Here is a 27,155-nt window from a genome sequence, read left to right as displayed (position 1 = left end):
CAGTGTTGAATTCTATCTAACATAGCTGGTACTGCAAGCGTCTCACCTGTGCTTGATTGTCGCTTGCCATCATCAGGCACTGCTCCTTTTCAGCAGTCGCTCTCTGTCTAGAAGTAAGGAACTTCTCCAGTATGAGGCCTGGAGACTGGTCCATCACCTTATCTTGTTCCGTTCCTCCATGGAGCCCTCTTTCCTTCATTACTTCTTCAACACTCGTGGTAATTGACTCCAGCTCAAAGACAACTTGGTCTTCCGGAGATTCCTCTAACGTAGAGGGAATGGAAGGCAACAAAGCACCAGGAACATCTGCTTTGTTGATATTTAATTTGGAACTTGTCTCCGGCTGTGCCGTCTTTGTGCCGATCTCACAGTCAATCATTTCTGAATCTGAGGTTATGGGACATTTTTCATAAACTACCTGACAATAATCCTGCTGTTTCTCTGAGTCTTTGGGAGCATCTCCAGCTGAAACCCTCTTTGATGGTAAATCCCTTTTCAGACGCCCTGTTCCTCTACTCCTACCTCTCGCAGAATTCACAACTGCTCCCTTTCCTTCTGCTTTTTGCCTCTGAATTAAAACTTCTTCTTCTTCTTCTTTGATCTCCACTTGATAAGTGGAACATGAAACAGTCTGCGAAGTCAGACTATTTTCAGTTGTATCAGTACTGACTAGGATAGATTCTTTATCATTATTTCCATTTTCAGAACTGCAGCTTGCAATTGATTCATTTTGAGGAACAGTGTCACGTTGAGAAGTCAGATCGTCTTTCTCATTCTGTTCCCCAACAGTGACTAAATCTACCTCTAGAAGTAAATCTTCCTTAATATCTTCCTCTGCAGTACCCTGGACTTCAAAATCAGAGCTGGAATTCCTTGGGGTACCTTGTTCTAGCTTCTTATCATCTGATGCCGAAGGTTTTTCTGTCTCATCAGTCTTTGTCTGAGTAGAGCTACTTAAAGTGGTTTCGGATGTGAAATCTGGAAGAGTCCCATAATGTTTCGCCTGTTCAGATGATGAGTAAATGATTGGCGATATATGAGATGGATTACCATCTTCTGTTCTGCTTCCATTCTTATCTTCATAGGTCTTCACTTCAGCATCTAGAGGAGGTATGGGTAAAGATGGGGAGGGGATCAAAGCTGGAAAGGAGAGACTTTGTTCCCTTTCTTCTAATGCATTCTCTCCCATCTCTGTCTCAGTGTCCCAGTCTGTAGCAGCATTCTTCACCCCAACAAGCTTTTCACTTCCTTTGGGAAGCTGGTAAAGATCCATGGTTGAGACGCCTTCAAAGATGTTCCCATTGGTGTAAGTGAGACTGGGACTTTCTACAATATGCACAGTTGCCTTGTGCTTCTGTAGGGATGAGACTTCACCAAATCGCTCTCCACAGTCCTTACACTCTAAGGAACGCTTGGAATGAGATGTTATCACTCCTTCAGTCTCTATTTTTGAGGAAGCTTTACGTTTTCTGGTGTTCTTTGGCTTGGCAGGCGTTGGCTCAGGTGGTTGATGAGAAAGCTGGAGCGAGGACATCAATGAAAGTGCTTTCTGGTTCTTCTTGGGTCTTCCTCCTTTTTTCTTACCTTCTGCTGTGAGATTATCTGTGCACTCACTTGCTGGATGCTTGAGATTGTTGCTGTTAGTCTGTTGAGACATTGTCTGGGACTCATGAGGCGAAGCCTCTGAGGCTTGGGTTGATGCCTTGGAAGGGTCCAACTTGTAAACTTTCAGCTGAGGCTGTTTATGGCCTTTTAGTAGAAGCAGAGAGTCTTGCTTTATATTTGAGCAAGGTGTGTCTGCCTTTTTGACTTTTCCCCCTTTTTCCATGTCTGTCTTTGGCTTCCCATCCTTTGCATTTTTGCGTTTTTGCTTCTTTTGTATTATTTTTGTCTGTTTTTTCTTTGTAAGTATAGGCGATGCTACAGTTTTGTGCTTACTTATTTGCACAACACCCACACTGGCCACTTCCGTTTGCTTTTTCATCTTATTTTTTCTTGTATCCTCTTTGAGCTGTTCTACTTGTGGGGCTTGGGGCGATAAGGGTGAGTTTGTTTCAGCAGTAGATAATACTCTTTCTACTTTTTTATCCTTTTTTCCTTTCCTTCCCTTCTTCTGTGACGGTACTTTTTGCTCTGTGAGTTTTTTGGGTGGTGTCTTGCTTCTTGTCGCCTCTTCTTGCATTGGCTGACGCTGCTGCGAAGGCTTCCTCTGTTTCTTGTTTTTCTTTTCTTTGCTTTGTGGGCCAAATTTAACAACAAGGTGGGGTTTTTTTGACCTTTGGCGCTTGGCAGGTTTGGCATCAATTTGTAAGTCGTCTTGGTAGATGCTTCCCACAAAATCTTGCATATATCCTTGAAAGAAAAAAGCTCTGGCTGGCTTTCTTTTCCGGACTTTCACCAGCTCTTGGGCTGACATTACATTAATGGGTAATTCTGAGATCTTTGCCACCTTCTTAGACTGTAATTGCGACAGAACCTTTTCTTCAGCAGGCGGGTTTTCTGATTCAGACAGGTTATTCTTGGAATCTTCCAGCAGTTTGTCAGGTGGTTCTTCTTCAGGCTTCTTTTGTGTCTCTTCTTGTGTGTCTGGATCTATCACAGGGTGCACCTGATTTAGATCTACTGTTTCCATATGTGAATCAAAAACTTTTGTGGAATGGGTTTTCGATTCACTTGAAGCTTGCGTGAGTGTGTTTGCTTGAACAACTGTGCAAGAAGAAATGTCCTGTTCCTCTGGTTGTAAATATGTTTGCTCCAACTCAACGGTAGGCATAAGAGGTGGAACTGACAGGCTGGTTTCTTGCTCATCTAGAACGGTATGCTCTGCAGTTTTATCGAGAGTCTCTAGTTCTGTAGTTGGTACCAGAGAGGAGGAAGGGATTTCATTTTGTTGGATTGCTTGGGATTGCTCTAGCACCTCAGTTGGTATCAAAGCAGGGGTAAGTTCTAATATGACCATCTGCTCCAGATTTTGTTTAGGATCATTTACCTCATTCTGACTAACCATTTGCTCCACAGGATTAGAATGAAGCACATCAATATCCGGTTGCTGAAGGATCTGATGCATCCCCTCTCCCTCAGGTCTCTCTGCTTGTTCAGTTGGAACAAGTGTAAGCTCTGCATTTTCACCTGCTGCTATGTGAGGACCTAATACTGAGAAAGAGGGATTTTCTAGCTGTCCATCTGGAGTAATAGGTTCCAGTATAATTGTTTGCTCCATTGGATCATATGGATTGTTTGACGGGTCACCTTCATCTGTCTTAGAGTCTGTTTGTTTCAGTCCTATAAAATCTATCTGCGGTGGACTGAGATTCACATTCACCGGCTCTAACCCTTGTGATACTTGCTGCACCTCCAGTGGTGGAGCATGAGGTGGCACCTGCCCCAGTATGACAACTTGGTTCACTTTCTGCACATTTCCCAAAGACTCAATAAGTTTGCGAATCTGCTCTGTGTCAATATTGGCATCAACTTTTTGCAGGGGTCCGTTCGGCTCCACCTGTAGTAGTGCTGGTTGGCAGATGGATATCGGAGTTATAATGGGTGTAGTCTGTTTCACTTGCTGACCTTCTGGGAGAACATTACTGGCAGTAGCAGGCAAGGAATTGTGTTTAGTTTTCATGTGGTGCAAACGTGTCCTGGAACTCTTGAAAGTGGCCTTGCACATAGAACAGGGATACTTTGTTGCTGAAGCACCTAGAGACAATAAATGAAGAAACTTTATGGTGATGCTTTTAATTCATTTCAAGTCATGGCATTTCTATTTAACAACACTTTACCACTTGTACCAATGGCTTTTTTCCTTACCATCATTTTTTCTCGGTTGTGCTTTAGCTGTGGTTTCTCCCCCCTCTCCTTCAGCTCCCTCCGGCGAGTGTAACACCAAATGTTTCTGCAGAGCCTTGGACATGGTGAACCTCTTTCCACATTCCTTGCAAACATAAGGCCTCTCTCCAGTGTGTGTGCGCCGGTGATACTTCAGCAATGTCAGCGTTTTGCAAGGTTTGCCACAGTCAGTGCAGGCATAACCATCTTGGCCAAAATGAATTTTTTTATGAACGGTCAGCTCTGATGACTTGTTGAAGGCCTGACTGCAGATTGGACACTTGAAAGGTTTCTTCTCTGTGTGGGCTTTCTGGTGGACCATGAGCTCTGTGGAGTTTGTGAAATGTCGATCACAAACATAACAAGCAAACAGGGCATTCCTCAGTATGCACTGTTCATATTCTGCTGGGTGGCTCAGCTTGAGATGACGTTCTTTGCTCTTGTGATCGCTGAAGATTATATGGCACTCCATGCACTGGAGGGAAAGCTGAGATGCTACAGGGGAAAAGGGCAGAAGCAGAGTAAATACATATAACACACGTCTGTATCCCTAGACTCAAATCCATACAAAACATACATGCTCGCAAAAACAAACACGTGATTCTAGGATTATTTCATTTGCGAATGTGTAGGTAAATTTGGATGGAGGTAAAGACAGGTTAAGAAACACCCGACAAAAATTATACCGCATAGTATTGCAAATTTTTTCCATGGCAATATTGTATCCATAATGGGAACCAAATATCAATAGTTTGTTAAATAAATGAAATACTATTAACAAAAGGGCATCTCATGCACCTCCATCCTGAGATAACACATGTAGCCAAGCAAACTCAGATTAAATTGACTCGACAAAAGAAACATCCCAAACTGGACACACTTAGCCTGACAAAGCTAATGGCTCAGTCACAAAGTTAAAGACAGGACAGCAACCTCCTTACAGCTACAAAAAACACGATTAAATAAAAAATTGTTTTGTGCCTGGTGACTGCATTGATGTTTTTCACATTCTGTGACCAATCCCAACTTGCTGTAACTAAATGGTTGCTTAGAGCTTGGACTGACAATTACTCATAAAGAGATTGTGGAATGTTTGCAAATATTTCCTCTCTAATTTACAAATGTAGACAGATTGCCAACATATTTCCATCAATGTGAATGAGTCTTTGTTGAGTCAAGTTTAAGAACATAGTTTGCAGTTGAAGAAAGGGAGGATAAATCGCAGAATATGCATATATAAGCATACTGGAAATTGTTAGAAATCAAAATAATATCGTACTGTGGGTAAAGTACTGTGATAATATTGTACTGTGGAGTGTCTGGTGATTCCCACCTCTAATATCAACCCAACCAAAATAATTTCTCACTTTGAGTTTTGTCTGCTACTGAACATTAGATTCTATTGACTGTACAGATTTAACCAAACTTCAAACAGTATCAGCTTAATGAAGCAATGTTAGGTTTACATCTTGTAAAAGTACTGCAAAGGATACAGTCATACACAGTTAAATACTGTAGATATTGTTTACAGCAGAATATGATGTCTCCTGTAATTCTAAATTTGAAATAATAACAATCAAGCAGGTCTCTCAGTCCTCGACAACATATAACATGGAAAGACAAGTAAAAGACTCACATGTGAGAGGCATGACCAGCGGTTTGGACATATCCATCTTCAAAGGATCTACCATGGCCTTCTTGGAAGGAACATATTTCCTGCCGTCACTCACAGCTTTCTCCTGCTTTTTACCCTTTTGCCCATCACATCCAGCATTCGTGTTAGTTTCAGGTACCGCTGGTTTTGCAGCTGTGTCCACGTCCATCCCTACCTTTGCAGGTGTTTCTGCTGATTTTAGCCTTGCTGCACTTCCCTCCGGTGCAATTACCTCCTCAGTCTCAGCAGCAGCTCCCTTGCTGTCTTTTTTTTGTGCATCTAGCTCATTTTGTGCTGGCTGAGCCTCAGTGTCCAGCGGTGGCTTTGAGGTCGCTGTGGTCACAGGGTTTGACCCACTCTGAGCCTGGTTTGCAGTCTGCATTTGTAGTCTTTCTTGTTCAGATGTTTCTGCGAAATCAGGTTCCAGACAGAAACACATATGACTGATAATTACACAGATATTAATCGCCCTACCTCATTTACCTTTTTGCCAAGACTGCGGGTTCTACACATTTTAAAAGGAGTGAAAAGCATCTTTGTAATCCACATAGCGACAGCTGGGGGACTAGCGCATATTGTTACTGAGCTTGTAACATTTGCATTACAAAACCCCCCCCAAAAAACCAAAAAAAACAACAACAACATGGGGCTCAGCCGCCACAATGAGGTGTTAAAGAATAAAAAAATAAATAAAAATTAAAGACATGTGAAAACATTTGAGGACCATATTCCTACTGGTGAGTTCCTTGAGCAATGTCTCTCTAATAACCAGACGAAGATAATGGTAGCCTGGTTAGCCTAATTCACTGATTTGCGGTAAAAATCAGAGTGCAAAATGCGATACTTCCGCTCTGATAAAGCGCCAAATACACTAAATAATATTTCTCGATTTAAGACCATCCATCTACACAGACGCCCACTTACACAGACACGGTGTGTGGAAGTAGGAGGATGTAGATTCAGCGTTACCTAGACTCACTCGTCCGCCCAAACATCACCGCGTCGTTTCTGACAAAGCCTGCACGGAGGAGATGCAGACATCGTGACGTCACGTCTGACAAAGCTCGCGGAGGAGTGACGGGAAATGTGGTTTTCCAGCAAGTTTGGGCCACTCTGAAAACTGTTACTACCGGTTGGCTTCCTTGACCAGTGTTAAGTCCGTTTCAGTTTTTTTGTTGCAACAAATAAAATATCAGAAGAGGGAGAACAAAAACCTTTTAAAAAAGTGTAATATTCATTTTTATTGTAAAATTTCCAGGAATCCTCAAAGTGCAGGTGTTCACGGAGACACAGACTTTGTAGTATAACCTTCATAAACTCACACTGTGACTGCACACTCATGTCATGTGCACGCATGCAAACATAATCACAAAAACCGTCATTCTAATGTGAAGCGTCTGTTGTATATACAAACCCAATTCCCAAAAAGTTGGGATACTGCGTAAAAGATTAATAAAAACAGACACAATGATTTGCAAAAGTCATCAGCTCATACATTTTTCACCATACAACACAGAAAACATGGAAAATGGTTAAATTGAGAAATTGTACTATTTCAAGAAAAAAAAAAGCTAATTTTGTATTTGATGGTAACAAAACACGTGTGTGGCGTTCCTTCACCTTGTAACAACAATTTGTAAATGTTTGGGAACTGAGGAGAGCATCTGCTGGACTTTTGTGAGAGGAATGTTCTCCCATTCTTGTCTGATGTAGGATTCTAACTTTTTCCATTTGATGATGCATCAAATGTTTTCAGCTGGTGAAAGGTTTGGACTGCAGGCAGGTCAGTTCAACATCTGGACTCTTCTGCTCCAAAGCTGCTGTAAGAAATGCAGTCTGAAATATGAAAGCACTTCCTTGGAAAACAAGGTTGCCTGGATGGGACCATGTGTTGATCTAAAACCTGTATATACCTTACAGCACTGATGCTTTCCAGATGTGAAAGCTGCCAGTTCCATAGGTGCTAAAGCACCTCCATACCATCAGAGATGCAGGCTTTTTAACTGACCCAGAGAAGACAGCAGTGTTTCTGGATCATGTTCACATTTGGCTTCTTCACAAACCTCGACATGCAGTGATTTCAATGACAGAATTGTGTCAAAGATCCCAGGCGTGCGACGTAGACGTTCGCCTTATCCCTTGCCCACAGAAATGTCTCCAGATTCTCTGAATCTTTTGATGATGTTATGAAAACAATATATTCAAAATCTTCATTATTTTAAATTGAGGGAAATTATTCTAAAATTGTAGATGCAGTTTTTGTTTTTTGCAGATATGCAAAACTCTGCCCCTCTAAGATGTAGTTTATATACTCGGACTGTTCCCAATTAACCTAATGAGCTGCAAAAAATGTTCCTCCTGCTGTTTCCTTTTAGCACCACTTACCTTTAAAGCCTTTATTGCCACCATGCAAACTTTTCTGAGACATGCCATCAAATTTTTAATGATTAAAACGTTTTTCTTCAAACCCTACATTTTATACATTTAAACATTTGAAGTGTTCTCTGAAAAAAAATAAAAATAAAAACTGGTCTGTGTATTTTCCAATTGATTGCATTCTGTTTTGTTTTTTACATTTACTCATTGCATTTTTTTTTGGAATGGGCTTTGTATACTGAGTTGTAGATGTATCTTGCATTTATGTGCAGCCCTCGATTTTAATATAGCACAAATTACTAGACTTAGAAGCAGCAAGTACAGAAGCTTATGAAGTTGTGTGCTTATTTGCTTAATTTATAATTCATGAAATCTCATAAAAGTCTCTTTAGTGCAATTAGCTCTCATTGTATTACTAAATAAACCACTGAATATCATGAACTGTTACATTTTTCAAACTAGTGACTGTTGCAGACTGGCCAACTATCTTAGTGCTCATTAATACACTTACTCTAAAATCAGTGAAGTCGTTTATCATTCTTCCTTTATAGGTTGCCATTTTATGCGCAATTAAAGTGATCAGAAATGCTTTATTTGACAATATCTGGATGGAATTTCTGATTAGGCATCCAGATGCCCATTTTCAGCAACTAGTAACAAAAAAAAAAATTCAACGTTTTTGAAGTCATAAACCTAATTAATCACTAGAAGAAAAAACATCTCCACTTACTACATCAGAAAAAGCACATGTCGATTTGGTTAGTTGTGTGTCTGAGTTTAATTATACGTTTAAAATGTCAAAAATAAAAACAGACTTCAGAAACTTCTATAAAAGAATATGCCTTTTTATTTGGAAAACATCTCACACAAAATATCTGTGCACACCTCTGGATACTGGAATAATTGAGGTGAGGGAGAAGGAATATTGTCCATTTACTTGATAAAAGTCGGATGGACAGAAAGGCTGGAATTCAATAAATATCCCAGCAGTGAGTGAGACAGTGTTCAAGAGTTTTTATGTGGGAAACCGACAGAAAACTGAAGATTTCCTACAACAGTGTGTAATCCACATTTCACAGTGACCTGTGACCTTCCACAAACTCTGGAGAGAGGAGAGAATGAAGTGACAGGAGCAAGAAGACATGAAGATCAGTGTGTCTAATTTCAGAGACAGATGTCTTGTACGTCCTCAACTGGCACATTCATAAAATCCTCTCCGTGTCAACATCTGCAGTGAAAGGATTCCCCAGGATTTTTTATTTTATTTTTTTTTTAAGGAAAACATTAAAGGAACAGAGTGGACAGCTGTACTCAAGTTTTCCTTTTTTCTTTGACCTGTTTAATTCAAGAATGTTTCTCAGACTCTTGGATTTTACGTACTGAAAATATGCCTTAAAAAGTTTAATCTCAAAGCACATTGAGGCTATACCTCAAAAAGGCCTCCTTGGTGTAGATATTTGTTGTTAGGGTACTGTAACGCATGATTTTTAAAAATAAATTCATCAGGAATAAGTAAAAAAAAATGTTTTAAAAAAGAGCAAAAGTTTTTTTGTAGCAGCTGTGTGACGTCCTTAAAAAAAATCTGAACAGAAGCAGGGATGAGAAATCAAATGCTTCAGTGACACCTCATCCCTCTGTGTTATCCCACAGTATAGGCAACTCCCCAGTTGCATGTTTTATATAATGCGAGTGCAGCTTTGCCACATCATCAAAGCCCATATCACAGTCAAAGCACTCCCATTCCCAGTACTTATGGTCGCTGTGCACGTTTCTTTCCTGTGACTCTGCCTCGTCCGGCTCGTTTCTTGTTTTTGACTGTACATCTCCTGATTTGGACTCGTCAGATAGATCAGCCAAGTTAGCTTGTCTCAAAATCTTAAAGTGAAACACCGGTTCTCCACAGTCTGACTTGTCAGATCTGTCACGATCCTCGATCTTCTCACATGGGCTTTGTAGCCCTGTTTTCTGTGTGCTTTCCTCCTCCTCTGGTCGTTCTTTTAAGTCTGCATTCATTTCTGGCTCTTCTTCAACACAAGGGAGAAGAGCACTTCTTTGAATCAAACCTCCCAGGTTCACAGAGTTGGTACGATGCTGTTTTTGATGCGAAATTACCTTTCCGGGATTGGAGAAGCTCTGCTTAGCTCCGCCATGGTTGCTGAAGTGACTTGTGGGTTGTGCAGACGTGCGGAGGCTCCCGTGCCTGTGATAGTGATTTTGCAGGTGTTTGTCTAGTGACGCTTCATCTCTAAAGCCGCGAGTGCAGCTCAAACACCAAAATGGATTCTGTTTATGTAGCTCAGCGTGAGCCAACCACAGCCCCGCAGAAGCAAAGTCCTTGTTACAAGTATCACATCTGTGAGGGGCTGATTTTAATGAAATGCTTGCTCTGTGAACTCTCAGGTGGGAGATTAGCCGTGTTCGTCTGATGAATAGCATCCCACAATCTGGACACTCGTACTGGCGCAAAATTGACTCGTCCGGAGGTTTCGCTGATGCAGAGGACTCGTTTTCGTGCAGCTGTTGGTGTTTTTTGAAAGAAACCAGGTACGCGTAAATCTTTCCACAGATCGAGCAAACATAATCTTTTCTAGGTGCATTCTTCACTGAGGCGGTGGAAACTCCAAAGCTTTGAATCGGGTCTGAGGTCCCTGTTTGGGCTGAATCGCTCTCATCACACTCAGCTGTATTACCAATCATGCTTTCATCTCCAGCATCTTCTCTCTCTGGCACTAGTTCTGCTACCATGTGGTCTTCAATCTCTGCTTCCTCCTCTTCCAGAGCGTGCTGGTGCAGGTGAGTCTCGTAGTTTTCCCACTGTGTGAACTTCAGCCCACAGTCCTTACATTCAACTCTGTGCTCCTCATCTACAAAGGAAAAAAAAGTTATTAAGTACAGTAAGTATTGGTACTGATTAAATGTTTAGTGTAAATTGTGAACATGTAGTATCATGCTGACATGCTGTTAAGCAAGGGTGCAGTAAACACTAATAATAATAATAAAATGTGTTCTCATGCTATGACTCACTCTCTTCCACCTCTCCTCTGGTTTGCGATCGTACATCTTCTGATTCAGACCCATCAGATAGTTTGGAAACCTTTGAGTGACACACAGGCTCTGTACAATCAGACTCCACAGAGCTGTCACGCTCTGCAGTCATTGCATCCTCGCCTGGGCCTTCAACTTCACTTCTCTCCACATTGTCTTCTTTTCTCGTCTCCTCTTGCATGTTTGTATTTGTTTTATCTCCTTTAGAGGTCGTCTTCCTGTGGAGACGCTGGTGTTTTTGGAACGAAACACGGTATTTATAATTCTTTCCACAGGTCACGCAGGTGTAACCCTGTCTAAGTGTATTTCTCACATCTTCATCTCTGCTTTCTACATCATCTGCTCTCTCAGAGACTGTTTCTGCTGTCCTGTCCTCTTCCATCGGAGTTTCCTCGTCTTCCACGGCGTGCTGGTGCAGGTGAGTCTCGTAGAGCTCCTGCTGTGCAAACTTCAGCCCACAGTCCTTACATTCAACACTGAGTTCTTTATCTGCAAAGAGCAACAGGAGAAATTTTAAGTACAAAAAATATTGACATGGATTAAATGTTTAGGGTAAGTATGAAGAAGTAGAATAAACCCGTTATGATTTTATAAATTATTTTAGACAAATGATCGTTCTGTTTTTCATCATCTGAAAGTTTCTCTCAAATTCAGGAGGACAGCTCAGTCACAAAGTTACCATCTGATGTAAAGCAACCAACTGATCACAGTCTGTGGAAAACTTGCACAATTTTTAACATTACTCTTTAAACTGCTAAAATTTTAACAAACAAGAAAAAAAAAACAACAAAACAAAAAGTACAGGTTGGACTCCACTTAAGTATTTCAGGAGAAGAAAGTAGGTGTTTTTTGTTATGTTTTTCTATCATTTTTGAGGACCTATTTTAATATCCCACTATCCAGTCAAGTCATCTGAGCTAGGTTCTTTACATGTTTAAATATTTGATACCAAAGCTCTATAAATATAAACCCTCAGGAAGGAGTGTAGCTCAAATTAACATTCAGCGATAGATGCTTGAAGTACTTAAAATTGTTGGATGTCCAGCCTCTGACAGCAGATCTGGAATCCTGCAGAAACCAGATTTTAATTTACAGCTTCTGACACACAAAAGTTCCTGTTAAATTTAAGATCATGTTTTTGCTCATTTTCCCATTTTATAAGAATTTAAACTGAATCATGCAGCAAGTAGATTTTTCTGCACAGAAAGAACAGATGTGTGCTGAATGCCGTTACAACACAAAAACACAAGTTCATGATTCCACCTCTGGACACAGATATGTATTTAAGGAGAACAACATCAAAATCCTGAGAATTACATATTTTGTGACTGGAAACACTTTTGAATAACATTTGTTTTATTAACACTGAAGACAAACAATTGAGGAAAGTGAATGTGTTGCACTCACTTAGTTTGATATGTATTATGTTCTTGCAAAAGAAATAAACACTGTGGTGGAGTAGTTATGGTTTCTGTTTAGTTTAATAGCCGAATGATTCAGCATCACTGGTGAGATGATTCTTGATTAAGAATTCTATCGTAGCAATAATTTAATATAAATGTGAAAATGCAATTTATCAAACTGCCTCAAAAGTTACAGTGCTTACATTTATTACATCACTTGTCATAAAAACAAGAAAACTCCAAAACTTTAGAGATTAGGAAAATAAACTGGGGTCTGCATTTTTACACCCAGATTTCAGCTGCACACTAGATTTCTTTAAGAACTCGGAAATTAATCATTCAAACACTAAAAAGAACTCATCTATTCACAAATACAAGTAAATGACTGTAATTTGCCATCTTAACCAAATAATAACATACTTTATATTTTTTCTCAGCTCTTTTGTAAAGCAGTCAATTTTAAAATACATGGAGTAGAGCAATAATTATATTATAGCATTAAAAATATAATTTTGATAAAAGAGCTTGCACATTACAGACAAATAAAATACGATTTGGTAATTACCAAAACGTAATCTACAGCAGCTGTGGCATAAACCTTACACTGGGTTGTGGTCTATAAAATTTCGTAAGCATGCTATCTCACCTTGTAAATAAAAAGCACCACGTGAAATTTAGACTCTTAATCTTAAATCAGGAAATCTTAGAATGTATTATAGACTCTGGCTGCCAAATTTAAGCATGGATATAAAGAATTTATTTTGAGGAAAATCAGAGCGATCATCATGACAAACTTTGGATGTAATATTAAAAGGAACTTGTTATTTACAAACAAGTTCATTTAGATTTGGTGCAATAGTGTCATAGCTGGATGAAAATGTGTTTTTTTTTCACCTGAAATTGACTCTTTTAAAGAATATTTTGAGCCTTTTGTATGAAAAATTGTACATAAAATCTCAGTTCCCTGCCTGTAAAACAACAGCATTTCAGATCTGTCAGTAAAACAAATATTTTAGGGACTTCGAGCAAATTTCTTTCAAAGAAAACTAAGGCCAGTAGAGACCTGGAATTTTGCTTACTTCCTGTTAATAAGTATAACTCCCCTCTTTGAATTATTTTTCAGGCAAACTTGAGATGGTCAGCTTGGAGACGTGTGAAGAACTGGCATGTCATCACCTAAGATCAGAATCCGAGCACTCTTATTACCACTTATCTATGTGTGTGCATGTTCGCATGCTATGACTCACTCTCTTCCACCTCTCCTCTGGTTTGCGATCGTACATCTTCTGATTCAGACCCATCAGATAGTTTGGAAACCTTTGAGTGACACACAGGCTCTGTACAATCAGACTCCACAGAGCTGTCACCCTCTGCAGTCATTGCATCCTCGCCTGGGCCTTCAACTTCACTTCTTTCCACATTGTCTTCTTTTCTCGTCTCCTCTTGCATGTTTGCATTTGTTTTATCTCCTTTAGAGGTCCTCTTCCTGTGGAGACGCTGGTGTTTTTGGAACGAAACACAGTATTTATAATTCTTTCCACAGGTCACACAGGTGTAACCCTGTCTAAGTGTATTTCTCACATCTTCATCTCTGCTCTCTCCATCGTCTGCTCTCTCAGAGACTGTTTCTGCTGTCCTGTCCTCTTCCATCGGAGTTTCCTCGTCTTCCACGGCGTGCTGGTGCAGGTGAGTCTCGTAGAGCTCCTGCTGTGCGAACTTCAGCCCACAGTCCTTACATTCAACTTTGTGCTCCTCATCTACAAAGGAAAAAAAAGTTATTAAGTACAGTAAGTATTGGTACTGATTAAATGTTTAGTGTAAATTGTGAAGATGTAGTATCATGCTGACATGCTGTTAAGCAAGGGTGCAGTAAACACTAATAATAATAATAAAATGTGTTCTCATGCTATGACTCACTCTCTTCCGCCTCTCCTCTGGTTTGCGATCGTACATCTTCTGATTCAGACCCATCAGATAGTTTGGAAACCTTTGAGTGACACACAGGCTCTGTACAATCAGACTCCACAGAGCTGTCACGCTCTGCAGTCATTGCATCCTCGCCTGGGCCTTCAACTTCACTTCTCTCCACATTGTCTTCTTTTCTCGTCTCCTCTTGCATGTTTGCATTTGTTTTATCTCCTTTAGAGGTCTTCTTCCTGTGGAGACGCTGGTGTTTTTGGAACGAAACACGGTATTTATACTTCTTTCCACAGGTCACGCAGGTGTAACCCTGTCTAAGTGTATTTCTCACATCTTCATCTCTGCTTTCTACATCGTCTGCTCTCTCAGAGACTGTTTCTGCTGTCCTGTCCTCTTCCATCGGAGTTTCCTCGTCTTCCACGGCGTGCTGGTGCAGGTGAGTCTCGTAGAGCTCCTGCTGTGCAAACTTCAGCCCACAGTCCTTACATTCAACACTGAGTTCTTTATCTGCAAAGAGCAACAGGAGAAAATTTTAATTACCATGTAGATTATTATGGCAGCTTGTGTTTTACATGGAAAGTCTGAGTAATATTTTATTTTGACAGTTTGAGATAAATTATTCTGTTTCAGCAGGCATTAGAAAGTGATCACGTCAGCAAAAAAAAAAAAAAATTGTGCAAAAAAACCCCAAACCCCCCCAAAACCGAAACTCAAATAAACTTAAATAGGAAATTAAAAAAAAAAAAAACAACCTAAAATTAAGCATAAAAATACTGATTTCCAAGCACTGACAGTAAAGACATCTTTTAGCACCTCCTGATTACACTGATGTATTCAAATATTTTCTTGTTTGCCACTGAGAATTTTTTTTACACTGATTTTAGATAAGAAATCTGATTTAAGCCTACACATTAGGTTTTTGAGAGTCACGTTGCCATTTCAATATTTTTTAATAACAATATACTGACACTATATCTGGGATTTAAACTATTTGCCAACAAAATTGTTTTTTGTGTTTTTTTTCTTAAAGACGACACCGGAGTTGCATTTAAGCATATTTCTATCAATTTAGCTAAAAATAAAAACAAGCATGCTCAGGGTGCTCAGAGATGTTTGAGGCACTGGATTTTACTGCACATTCATTTCTCTTTGCAAGAACCAACAGTGGTCACTCATCATGCTCTGACTCAATTTTCCCTGATATCAGTTTTTCATCACTTTCATATTTTGGTTAAATCTTTAGCGGCACTTATCGCTGACATCACACAGATCTGGTGGAGAAAATGTAGAAAGTGCATCTTCAGTGACATTCTGGCACTCATTATCTGATATACTTTCAGCATGTTTATCCACAAGCTCAGCACTATTAACAGCTATGTGACTGCCAAGAAACAACATGCTTGAATGCTGCTGATTCAGCTGGTTTACTTTTCCTTTTGAACTCATCATGAAGCATCAGTTCATGTTCATCAGGACCAAGAAAATCACCTTTAGTGCACTGATGTCTTAAACACTGAGATGCATCTCCATTTCTGTCCAGTCCTGTTATCCAGTGAATCAGTGGAACATCACAGCGACAAAAAACGTGAAGCTAGAAGAAAACAGCTCTCATATTTGGAGTCAGTAAGTGAAATTAGTGGAAGTACAGGTGAAAGAATCCCAGGAACAAAATGTTTGTTGATCAGTGCTACAGCAGGCACTGCAAACATCTTTAAATTGGAGGAAACTGGACCTATATCACTGCAGAGCCTTAACTAATATGATCAACAACACATGCTTTTACTTATTTGTACATTGTTTTAGTAGCAAACTTTTAGTTTGCTCCTTTGACACATCAAGGTGTTCTATTTAATACATGCTAGATATGAAATGTAGTAATGCGAGAGCAATTTATGTCACCCGCATATTGGCATATTCATAAGCTAAGTAATCGTGAAATGGGAAACAACAATATTAACAACCCAGACATGACTAGAATATGCAGACTGACTGAATTAATCACACAACCATTAATCATGGCAAAAACAAGTTCGTTTATTTTCAACTTCTTTGACTTCTAGGAATAAAAAACAAATAAATATAACAAACTACTTAGAACTATACTACAAGAACATAACTGCTACTTTAAGTAATGAATATTTTATCACACAATAGAAATAACACTATAAAGAATCAACAGAGGAGCTTATAAATCAGTTAATGCGTAATGCATTGTACAAAGCATACAATGAACGTAGTATAGTTTATAATAATGGAAGTGACCAAGTGATGTTAGACAAGAATTTTGTTTTTCCTACCAGGTTATGTAAAGAGTACGCATTGCTGAATTTCAGGTTCTTTATCTTTCTGTAAAATATGCAAAATGTCAATCATCCTTCAACAAAACATCAGTTCTTAACAAAAACAGCAGCAAAATTAGCACATGCGTGTGGCGCAACATTGTTTAGCATGTCTTTCTACACTTTGCAAGTAGTGTGTCAACAGCATTTTTCATTTCTCTGGGCAATTTACATGCATAAATTTGTCTGAAAATGAAAGACAGTGGTCCCCAAAGAAATTAATCAAGTTCAATTTACATTCACAACAGGTCAATTTAAAACAGCAAAAAAATATGAGATCTATGACATCAGTGCTCCCCCCCCAAAAAACAACACTGTATTTTCACATTTGTACCACCACCAGTCAGATCATTAAACTTAACTCTTGCACAGTGCAGCTCTTTCTGGTGCTGTCTGGTTGCTTGGTCTTGATTTGTGGTGCAGGTCAAAATAGAACTAACATCAACTTAATAACGGGATAGAGTGATCTCTGTTACCGATTTTACCTGCCAGTTCTGCTCAGCATATACTAGTCCAGTGTTACATGTTTAAGTACAACGAATCTCAAAAACTATACGAACAAATTAGGAACTATTTAGCCAAAGTAAAAGGTGCAAAAAAGAAATTTTCTAACAAAGATTTTTAGAAGTTTCAGAAAAGCCAGCATCTATGTACAGAGTCATTGTTTCAGGTCTTTTCAGGTTTCTTTGCTTTAATTCACTCTGTGGGTGTGTTCAATATAATGCTGGTGCAAATCAGTTTCTTGACAAAAAGTAGTTCCACATTCAAGGCAGGTAAGGCCATTGGAATCTCCTGCAGAGACAGCAGCAGGAGCATCGCTTTGTCTTTTGTAATCGCTGATACATTCCTGGTGATGCTCGATGAGGTCTTGGATTTCACGGAAGGTCCTGGGGCAAACGGAGCAATGGTATGAGTCACTGCTGCTGCACTGCTCCGTTTTGTGTTTCTGTAATTCGGTCGGTGAAAGAAAGGCTTTGCCACAGTGTTGGCACTTATGGCTACTTTGTGACTGGCCCGCTGAGTTGAGCGTAGGCCGAATCACTTTAGAAGATGGGAAAAACTTTTCTCTGTTGTCAGCAGCGGGGGGATTGGGTTTTAGAGGCTTTGAGGTCATAGCAGCACTCAGTCTATAGCGTACCTCATTCGGCAGACGGCAGCGGACTTCGTCGTGCCAAGCAAGGTGCTGATGTAGCTGATTCTCAGTCCAAAAGCCTTGGCAGCACAGAGCACAGGAGTAAGGCCGACTCTGTGCCTTTGCCTTATGGGTCCCTAATTGTTCCTCCGTTTGGAAAGCTTTCCCGCACTTATCACACTTGAAGAAGCATTTGGCTGTGTTCTCCGATACACAGCTGACTTGTGGAGGAACCTCAGCTGCAGCTCTAGGAGTTTGATTATCCAGTTTCGACTCCTGCTTCACATCCAGGTAAACTCTCTTAAAGTTGGGGGCGCCTTCAGAAATGCCCCATTCCCTGGAGTCTGGACACAATTTCACAGGAGAATCCAATGTGATTTTCATCCAATCTCTGTCAACTGTGCTACTTTTTAACATCACACTGGTGTTATCTGCTGCTGATGAATCTCCAGTTTTCCTCATCTCACTACTTGAGGCAACAGGCTCTTTTTTTCTGCGCAAAGCAGCTTTGCGTTTGCCTTTTGTGCTCTTTGCGTGGGCCTGCCATTTGTGAGCACGTAGTCCTCTTGCTTTAGTAAAGGTCATCGAGCAGAGGGGACACTGGTGAGGTTTTGGCTTCAGTGCCAGTAATACGGCATCACTCTCACTGCAATTTATTTTGACTTGTTCTGGAGCCTGGCCAAACGCCTCGTTTCCCGTCTCTAAAGTTTTACTGTGCTTGGCTGGAAGTAAATCTTGCACAAATGTCTTGCCTGGTTCGTTGCTGCTCAAATCTGGCTCTGGTACAGCTTTGCTTTGACATGGTGGATTAAACATCTGGTGGCGCTGCAGAACGCGGTGATTAAAAAACTGTTTGCCACAGTTTTTGCACTGAAAAGTTCCATCTATGGTTTTGTGGTTAAGAGATTTCAAATCATCATCTTTTAGCAGGGACCGCGAAGATTTCTTTTCTTTGTGCCATCGTTTGTGGGAGCCCAGGGCTGAGTTAGACATGAACCGTCTCCCACATTCAGAGCAGTGAAACAGTCCTTTACCCTGCTCTTCTTGTTTAGGTTTTTTTAACATTGTAGAAATGGCCAGTTTGGATTTTGGTAAAGACCTGTAGCCCTCAGCATGAATTCTTTTGTGAAAATTTAAAGCCCCAACTACTGAAAAGCTTCTGTCACATTTTTTGCATTTGTATTTCATATTGGATGCAGTTGGGTTTTCCAGTTCTCCTTCACCTGTGTCATTTTCCATCTCTAGTTCCGTGCCATCCATTTCACTCTTTACTGGTGTACGTACCTTTGACTGGTCAGAGCTTTCCCATGTGCTAGCATCCACGCTGCCTTCGCACAATCTTAGAGCATCATCGTTTTCTGTATTTGCAACGACTTGATTGTCTCTTTTAATGCACAGTTTCTGATGAACCCTTAAAGAGACCTTGCTGTTGAAATGTGCAAGGCATGTAGCGCACTGTAGATCCTCCAGCGTGACTCTGGACCACGATGATGATGGAGAATGCCCACTCTCATAGCCATGGCTTTTCATATGAAACTGCAGTGCTTTGGCCCGTGAAAACAACTTCCCACAGTCAGGACAGCTGTAGGTGTTCTTTTTCAGCTGTTCAACTTGATGCTGAAAAGACTTGATGGGTGGTGGGAGCAACTGGTCATTATGCACTACCTGGTGTCTAAGGAGGCTGGAAAAAAGGCGGAATGACCTGTTGCAGAGTTCGCATTTGTGATTTCCATTTTCATGCTTTCGCATGTGCAATGTCATGATGCCTCTGTGCCGAAATTTTCTGCCACACACCGGACATGCAACCTTCATGCTAGAGCGTTGGTGTCCATTAACAGAGGATCCCGGGACACCTTTTCTCAGCCTCAAATCTGCACACTCTGTCGGATTTTGCTTGTGGTGTGAGAAAGCACCTAAAGACCAAAATCCCTTTCCACACTGCTCACAATGATAGATCTTTGGGCCCAGTAGGGTTTTCTTTGGATTGTATTCTTTCTTACTGACTGAAATATTTTCCTTTTTTTGTGCAGAGCAGGTTTTCATATGGTTAAACAGGCTAGCTGCATGCGAATAAGACATTGTGCAATCTGGGCACTGGAACTGTTTTCTTTTGGGATGATGCAACTGATGAGAGACCAAAGCAGACAAACGAGAGAAAACTTTGCCGCATTCACTGCACGTCAGATTTTTCTTCTCTAATCCCTCCACCTCCTGAAATGCATCGCTGCTTGGCATCTGACCACCGTGGGTCTGTATGTGATGGCAGTGTGCCTCAAAGCTACTTGCTTCATGACCACAAGTGTCACATGTGTAAAAAGGCGCTGACTGACCTTGTGCCTGCTGTCTTCTCTTATAAACGCCATGCCACATTCTGTGAACACGCAGCGATGAAGAACTAGAAAACCAGCGATAACACTCTGGACAATCAAACCTGTCTTCTGCTGATTTATTCTCAGCTTCCCTCGCTATCAGTGCAATCGGCTCATCAGCCTGCTCAAAATCAATTTGTACAATTTTCAAGTCCATTTCTGGTTTGGAAACAATATCACTGTCATCTCTTCCCTCCTGATCGGATTCACACACCAGCTCCAGGTCAGGATTCAGATCTTGGGGTGGCTCATCCTCAGACTCACTTGCACTGATCACCTGTACGTTAAAGTCACCGGGTTCATAACTTTCCATGTCTTCATCAGTCTCAACTATGTACAACTCTTCAGTCATGTTGGTCGGAGGCAAACTGTCCAGCTGCACTTTTCCTTCTGTAGACGTTTCCAAGTCAATCTCTGGTCTTCCGCTTTCTGCCATTTGGTCTTGAGGTAGAGAGGAACACATCTGGGCCTCCTTCTCAGTTTCTCTAAAAACATCTGTGTGATGAAGCTGATGAGAATGAAGTGCCGAAGACCTGGAGAACTTTAGCCCACAATCTTTACATTCAAATGCCTTCTTCTGTAGCTGGCACAGCTGATGGTGAAATGACTTTGCTGGGGTTTCGTCACTGTGTGCAGTGCGCTGATGCCTGTAGTAGAACGTAAGAGTCATGAACACTTTTCCACATTCCTCACATGGGAACCTTTTTGCAGAATTATCACCATGATTGGCATGCCATCGCTGATGGTTAAAGAGAGCAATATGGCCACTGAAACCCTTTTTACACTCGCTGCAGTAAAACTCGTTGCAGTTCTTCTTTGGCTTTTGTTTCATTTCTTCAGGAGAGCACTGACTATTGCGGCTAAATCTCTGATGAGTCTTAAGTCGCATCAGGGCAGAAAAAGCTTTCCCACATGAGCATGTAAAAACCTTTTCAGAATAATCCTCCGTTTGACTTTCACCTGCCTTTGTTTCTGCTAATGACTCCCCAGCTGGAATTGCATCTCCTGAACTCCTGTTTCTGGGCTTAATCAACTTTTCCTCATGACAACGACGATGGGCATCAAGAGCTGAAGCACGAGAATAATTTCTCCCACAAGATTCGCACTGAAACGACTTCTTTTTCAAATGCTGAAGGTCATGAAAAACTGATTTGGAGGGTTGTCTGTGTGAGCGCTGATGGTTGAGAAAGTGTCCAATCACACCATAAGATTTCCCACAGTCCTGACATTCATAAGTTTGTTGCTTTGCTATGGCAGCATTAATCCGGATACCAGTCTCCTTTTGAGAGATCTGATCATGGTTCTTCTCCATATGCAAGTGGTATTCACTCAGGTCAATAAATGAGGATGAGCATAAAGAACAAAAGTGAAGCGCTTCATTGTCCTTTTCTCCATCATGTAACTCATCCATGTGCTTGTCCAAATACATGCTTTCTTGTGGATGTTCACGCAAATGCTTCAAGAAGGCTGCCTCCTCTCTGAAGCCTTCTCCACAATGCTGACAGCAGAAAACCCCACTCCCTAAAAATAGAAAAGGGGAAAAGAGGAGGTCAAAGCCACTCCTGTTTTCAGAGAAGAAAAAAAGAAAGGAAATTTAAAAACAAAACAAAACAAAAAACAGAGGCGCAAACATGTCTTTATTTTAAAGTAACTTGAGCTTACAGTATAATCACACAACTGCACAATTTCCATATAAAACAAAGAAATGATAGGAGAAAAATAACACTTATTAAAAAAACAACAACAAAAAAAAGTGTCATTACTGAGGTGCAAATACACTGTTTAGGGCTAAAATACCTTGAAGATGAATTATTTTGTTATTTAATACAGTTGCTGTAGTTGCATTTTTTTTTTTTTTTATAGACATGGTAAATGGTTAACGAATGTCCGCAAAGCACCTGCACACTGTGGACAACCATGTTTAGATAAAATCTCATTTAGAGCAGGGCGATATGGCCAAAAATATTTATCACGATATATATTTGAAAATTTGCGATAACGATATAACCGACGATATAATTGATGCGAGACAAAATACAACTCCACAACATTACTAGCGCAAAAAGACAACCTTCCATTTATTTTCACTTAAACAAGAAGCTGGTTTTTATGTAAATTAAAGCTTTATAAAAATGTAACAGTGCAAATGCAAATTCCTTGCTGAAAGTTTAACCAAAAGGCATTTCCAGTAGAAATGGGCTGACATATCCTGAGCATAACCATGTATAATATCCACTGAAGTTAAAAAGAGTTGCTTTGCAACATTAAACTGCAGTGTGCAGTACGTATTTTTCGGACCATAAGGTGCACGGGATTATAAGGCACATTAAGCGAAACAAAGCAGTCAGAATCAAATTTTATTAAACTCATTCTTCTTGCTTCCTCCACTTCTGTACCATTGATTTATTAATGAATGAATTCCGCTCTATTCCCATGTTGTTGCAGTATATTAATGACTAACCTGGTATTGTGGATGGATTATCTCAGTTGTTCTCCTGACTGAAGTTTGGTCCGTTTACAGCATCCTGCCATGCGATTGCATTTGTCTCTAACTATCAGGAACCTTAACGTTAACTTTTATAAGTGGAAAAGTGTTAGTGTTCTCCTCCAGCTTCACTGTTTATGTTATGCTAACATAGCTGTGTCGCTAGCGATCACGTATCACATCATTATATACCAGCTAGCCCAACTTCAGTAACCCTACAAACGTCACTGCTGTTTAGTTTCCTGTCTTAATTTATGTTGGACGTGATAGCAGAGCTGTACGTTTGAATTTTTCCAGAAATCTCTGTCAGAACATGCTATATCATGCTTAGGTAACTAGCGAAACTAGCGAGCTAACTTCCGCTAGCTTCCTGCTAACTTCTAACTCCGTTAAATGTAATAAATTTTGTTTTCATGGATGCCTGGAAGTTAAACTTCATAGTTTCACCTTGTAAAGCAGCAATGCTGATCGTTTCATTAAAGATGAAAGAATTTAGACAGTTTTTAACTCCCAGTGATGCTGCAGTGTTCGTTTGACCTGAAGGATACGGAGTTTAGGACACAGATTACTCCCAGATTTAAGAGCATCTTAGTCCGACAAATACGACAATAACGACGGCCGCTTGCATGTTCTGCAAAAAAATGTGCTTTGTCGTGTATCTGACGGACAAACACCAAACCAGTTCCACATCACTGAAGTTGCACCATTTTTACAAACCAATTCTGGTTCATCTGTTTCACTCAACAATCGGCCATGTGCGTATGAAAACAAAGGCACTGCGCATATGCGCGTTTTACTCATATTCTATCGCGATAATTCATTTTCCTATTGTTGCCTAACATTATACCGGTATTACCGTGAACGGTATAATATGGCCCAGCCCTAATCTCATTTAATGTCAACTCATATTTAAACGTTTAGAGAATTAATAAGTAAAGGCTGTGTTTTTCAACAAAACTCAATCCAAACAGATTTTTAACGCATATTTCTGAAATTTAGAGCAGTGAACCACAACTGTTACTCTGTAAAGTGCAGTGCTTCTTATGTGTTAAAAACATGTCCCTATTGAAGCTTTTCTTATGGATACAAAGTAGAGCTGGGCGATATGAGATTTTTTCATATCACGATATGTTTTTTTCATTTCAGGCGATAACGATATCTATCACGATATAAGCCAAATAACTATATTTGTAAGATTTAAATGTGCCGTTGCTCACAAGTAAAATGTGAAATAATCAGCAGCTTGTTTTTATTTAAATATTTATTTCCCATAATAAGTTCATCCATTAAGCGGACGCGAATGGATGGATGAAGTTCAACAGGGTAGATGTACTTAAGGAACATGAGACTTTTTCAGATAAATAAAGGCAAATATTGCAAACTACACAAAAGACAGCCGCTAAAGCGTTTAAGTTTCAAAATAGAACAAACAAAACAGACTAAATTGTCAATTCCACTTAGAAACAAAATATTAATTCTAAAAATAAATCTTAGTTTGTTTTACAGAAGAACAGACAAAACTGACTAACTTTTGTCAATATCAAATAAACTGAGAACTAAAAGGAAATTCTCAATCTCTCCTTGTTGTATAGCTGAGCTTTTCAAACAGTTTTAACAGTTACTTTAGTCTGACAAAAGCCGAATGACGAATTAGCGCTTCCAGTCAGAGACTGAGGCTACGTCCACACGTACACGGGTATTTTTGAAAACGGAGATTTTCCGTTTTCGTTTAAAAAAATAATCCCGTCCACACATAAAGGCAGAAATGAAGGAAAACGCTGCTATGAACATGCCAAAGCAGCAGGTGGCGCTAGATTCCTAACCGTGCAGAAATGTTGGCCAATCAGAAGTCTAGAAGCCTCGGTGGGAAAAAGTAAACAAAGCTGGGGCATAGAAGCAGAACCGAGTCGTATGTGTGGAGGGACAGTAACTGTGTGTATATGTAAGCATTTAAACACTGCAGAGAGTAGAATTAACAGTAACAGTATTGTAGAAATTCATTTCACCGAAACAATAACGTGGCGCACAGTGTGACGCATGCACCGCTTTATTGTATTTCCAGACTTGCTTTCGGCACAATTTACAGTGCACGCTACTCTGTTTTTTGTCAGACTTGAAATAGCCGAAATACCTTCACACTACGGAACTTCTATGGCTCTTCCGTTCGACAATCTCTCCGGCATTGGAACCATCATCTGTTTTCTCTTCGGTCACGCTCGGTTGATTTTTCTAGTCGGCACACTCATTTCCTCCATTATGCGCTGGCTCCATTACCCGCTGGCTGCTTCCCAAACAAACACATGTGCGGCTTGGCACTTGTGCTGTATGTAACAAGTCACGCGACGTGACGCTGCGGCTGTGATTGGTTCGGCTCTGCGCTACTTAATTTGGATTGGCTGACCTATTTTTTTTTTTTTTTGAGGACAAGAGCAGCGAGGTCTATCGCGATAGCTTAATTTCTCTATCGAGTAAAAGTTATATCGCGATACATATCGTTATTGTTCTATCGCCCAGCTCTAATACAAAGGAATAGTGACAATCTGCCTGCTGACCTGCTGAAACTTTAGTCTGATGTCTCAACAGGAAGAAGTCGAGGCGTAAAAGTAGTGAAGATATTCTGCTTCCACCTACATATACACGTAAAAGCATACTAAATGCTTTGGATGGAAACAGCCAAGAGAAACTGTATGAGTAGTATTGTTTGCTGTCTAAATAAATATTTCCTATTGATCTAAAACAAAACACAACAAGCAATGCTTTAGTTGTTACACAACCATGCTCAGGAAAACAAAACTTCCTTCCGTTGATTGCTAAAGTTTGTGTACTGATAAAACAATAATCAGAAAAGTCTAATTTAAAACTAGTTCTAAATCTAAAATCCGTTTACGTTAATCTTCTATTAAGAGTACCAGATTGTTAAAGCAAATGAAATAAATACCAAGGGAAAGATTATTATTGGGCGGCGGGGGGGGGGGAACCTGGAGATACCGCAGATTGAGCACTTCCCTATTTATGGCCTGACCAAACATTTATATTATTCAGTAGGATTACAGAAAAAGCATGTTTCCGGCAATACATAGATTTGCTTCTGGCAATGCCCTGATTCAATGTCATAAGGCTAGATTATCAAAGCGGTCACATAATTTTCGATCCATATGGCTGAGTATTAACTTTGACCAGGGCTGGCGCTGTTTGTTCAATACGCCCCACTGAAAATGCTGGGAAGCCTTTAACTCGAACTGGTAACTTTATATTTGTTACTGGTGTTAAAAGAGCACTTTTTAAATCTGCCTTCAAGTCAAATATTTACATTTTCCTATTGATGGAGTGCAGGAAGACAATGCACAGGAACGCACTGATGCTGTGTTAACGTAAATGTTTAAGTCACGGCCTGTTGATGGGTGCTTACTGTCAGCGGTTTCTTCAGTCGATGGACCGGCGTTCTCTTCAGGTGTCCCTTCGTCAGCATGGCGTTTGTTTTCAGCTCCGTCCTCTACGCTGGCCGAGGAAGCAGATCCCTCCATCTTGGCGTGGCTGCTTGGTGGCGCTAGTGCTTGTTAGCTTAACAGCGCCACCGTTGTTGTTTTTTTTAATACAAATTATTTTTTACCACTCAGTCAGCTCCACGGGAGTGAAAACAGTGTGTAATATAAGTCTAGTTCGCTAAAATATAACGGAGAAGTATCATTAACCGTTTTAATAATGCGGTTGGTGTACATATAAAGGCGAGCTGTAGTCAGAACACCTGCGCAGTGCGCCTATCCTTCCCCTCAGCGGAAGTGTCTTCTTCTTCTCTTTTATTTGCCTCAACACGAAGTTATCACCCTGCAGCGACGCCAGTGGTGGTGGTGGTGCATTACTCTGACAAACAAACGCCCTCACAAACTTTTCCACTTGTTGCAGAAGAGGAGGAGCTGTTCTCCACTAAAACTAAAGTTACATATATACTGCAGTTGATTGGAACTAGTTACCTATTTGAAAAGATTTTTAAAAAAACACCTTAGAGAATAAAATATATTTACTTATACTAATTGATCAACAGTACACAGGGTTAAAGTTTAATTCGGTGACCTGTGAAATTTTAGGGTCATGTATCAAATACATTTTTGATATATTGATATTTCAGAAAGCCAGTCCATTCATTTTTAGCTCTTTTTTGCACACATTAAAATCTGAGCAAATGTTTGAAAATGAATATCTCAAAGACTACCATGTATAAAAGCCTGAAATTTGTTCTAGTCTTTTTTTCCCCCTTTAATCTTAGTCAGAGTAAATGGATATCACAAGTGGTTATCCTCTTCAAAATTATTTTTGGATAGCTTTTTTTTCCTTTATTTGATAGGAGAGTATTGCACAGGAAAACTGGAAACACACCAAAGGACCTTGGGTCGGACTTAAACCCAAACAGCTGCATTTAACCATGTTGTTTGCACCATACAACTGAATCAGCATCAATAATTTGGGACAGATAATATTCATGTCTGAATACTGGGTAGTTAAAATGTGAAAAAAGAAGCAGTCCCGTAAAGTCCCATATTTGAGTATACACTAATACAAAAAAACAACAAAAAACAAAACCCTGTCACACTGTAAAAGACAGTTTGTGA

General features: G+C 40.1%; 2 protein-coding genes across 12 annotated transcripts in view; both read right to left on the bottom strand.

The window, feature by feature from the left end:
• Positions 1-6,536, bottom strand: part of znf576.1 (zinc finger protein 576, tandem duplicate 1) — a 32,612-nt gene extending 26,076 nt beyond the window's left edge. For 2 of the 7 annotated variants that reach the window (XM_026184559.1, XM_026184561.1), the window contains exons 1-4: positions 6,404-6,535; positions 5,462-5,887; positions 3,808-4,320; positions 47-3,696 (exon numbers count right to left, since the gene is read on the bottom strand). In XM_026184559.1, coding sequence (XP_026040344.1) covers positions 47-3,696; positions 3,808-4,320; positions 5,462-5,861 — 4,563 coding nt within the window. In that variant the 5' untranslated portion in view covers positions 5,862-5,887; positions 6,404-6,535. Of the gene's footprint in view, positions 1-46; positions 3,697-3,807; positions 4,321-5,461; positions 5,888-6,403 lie in introns of all 7 variants that reach the window. The other 5 variants (XM_026184555.1, XM_026184557.1, XM_026184562.1 and 2 more) reach the window with 4 other exon arrangements.
• Positions 6,537-8,679: 2,143 nt separating this feature from the next.
• Positions 8,680-26,363, bottom strand: LOC113031882 (zinc finger protein 850). Of its 5 annotated transcripts, XM_026184382.1 has the most exons (6): positions 25,958-26,361; positions 14,221-14,730; positions 13,885-14,060; positions 13,551-13,800; positions 10,880-11,389; positions 8,680-10,719 (listed from the first exon to the last, which is right to left on the bottom strand). In XM_026184382.1, the coding sequence occupies exons 1-6, from the start codon at positions 26,070-26,072 to the stop codon at positions 9,482-9,484; spliced, it is 2,799 nt and encodes a 932-aa protein (XP_026040167.1). In that variant the 5' UTR covers positions 26,073-26,361; the 3' UTR covers positions 8,680-9,481. The 5 variants fall into 5 exon arrangements, with proteins under 5 accessions (XP_026040167.1, XP_026040169.1, XP_026040166.1 ...); XM_026184384.1 differs by having other exon boundaries at positions 13,551-14,007; positions 14,678-14,730; positions 25,958-26,362; XM_026184381.1 differs by having other exon boundaries at positions 13,551-14,060.
• Positions 26,364-27,155: the final 792 nt, after the last annotated feature.

The sequence above is a fragment of the Astatotilapia calliptera genome, chromosome 11, assembly GCF_900246225.1.
Source record: "Astatotilapia calliptera chromosome 11, fAstCal1.2, whole genome shotgun sequence".
In the NCBI taxonomy this organism is placed as follows: domain Eukaryota; kingdom Metazoa; phylum Chordata; class Actinopteri; order Cichliformes; family Cichlidae; genus Astatotilapia; species Astatotilapia calliptera.
Note: the sequence above shows the minus strand (reverse complement) of the source record. Positions and strands in the feature narration are given on the sequence as shown.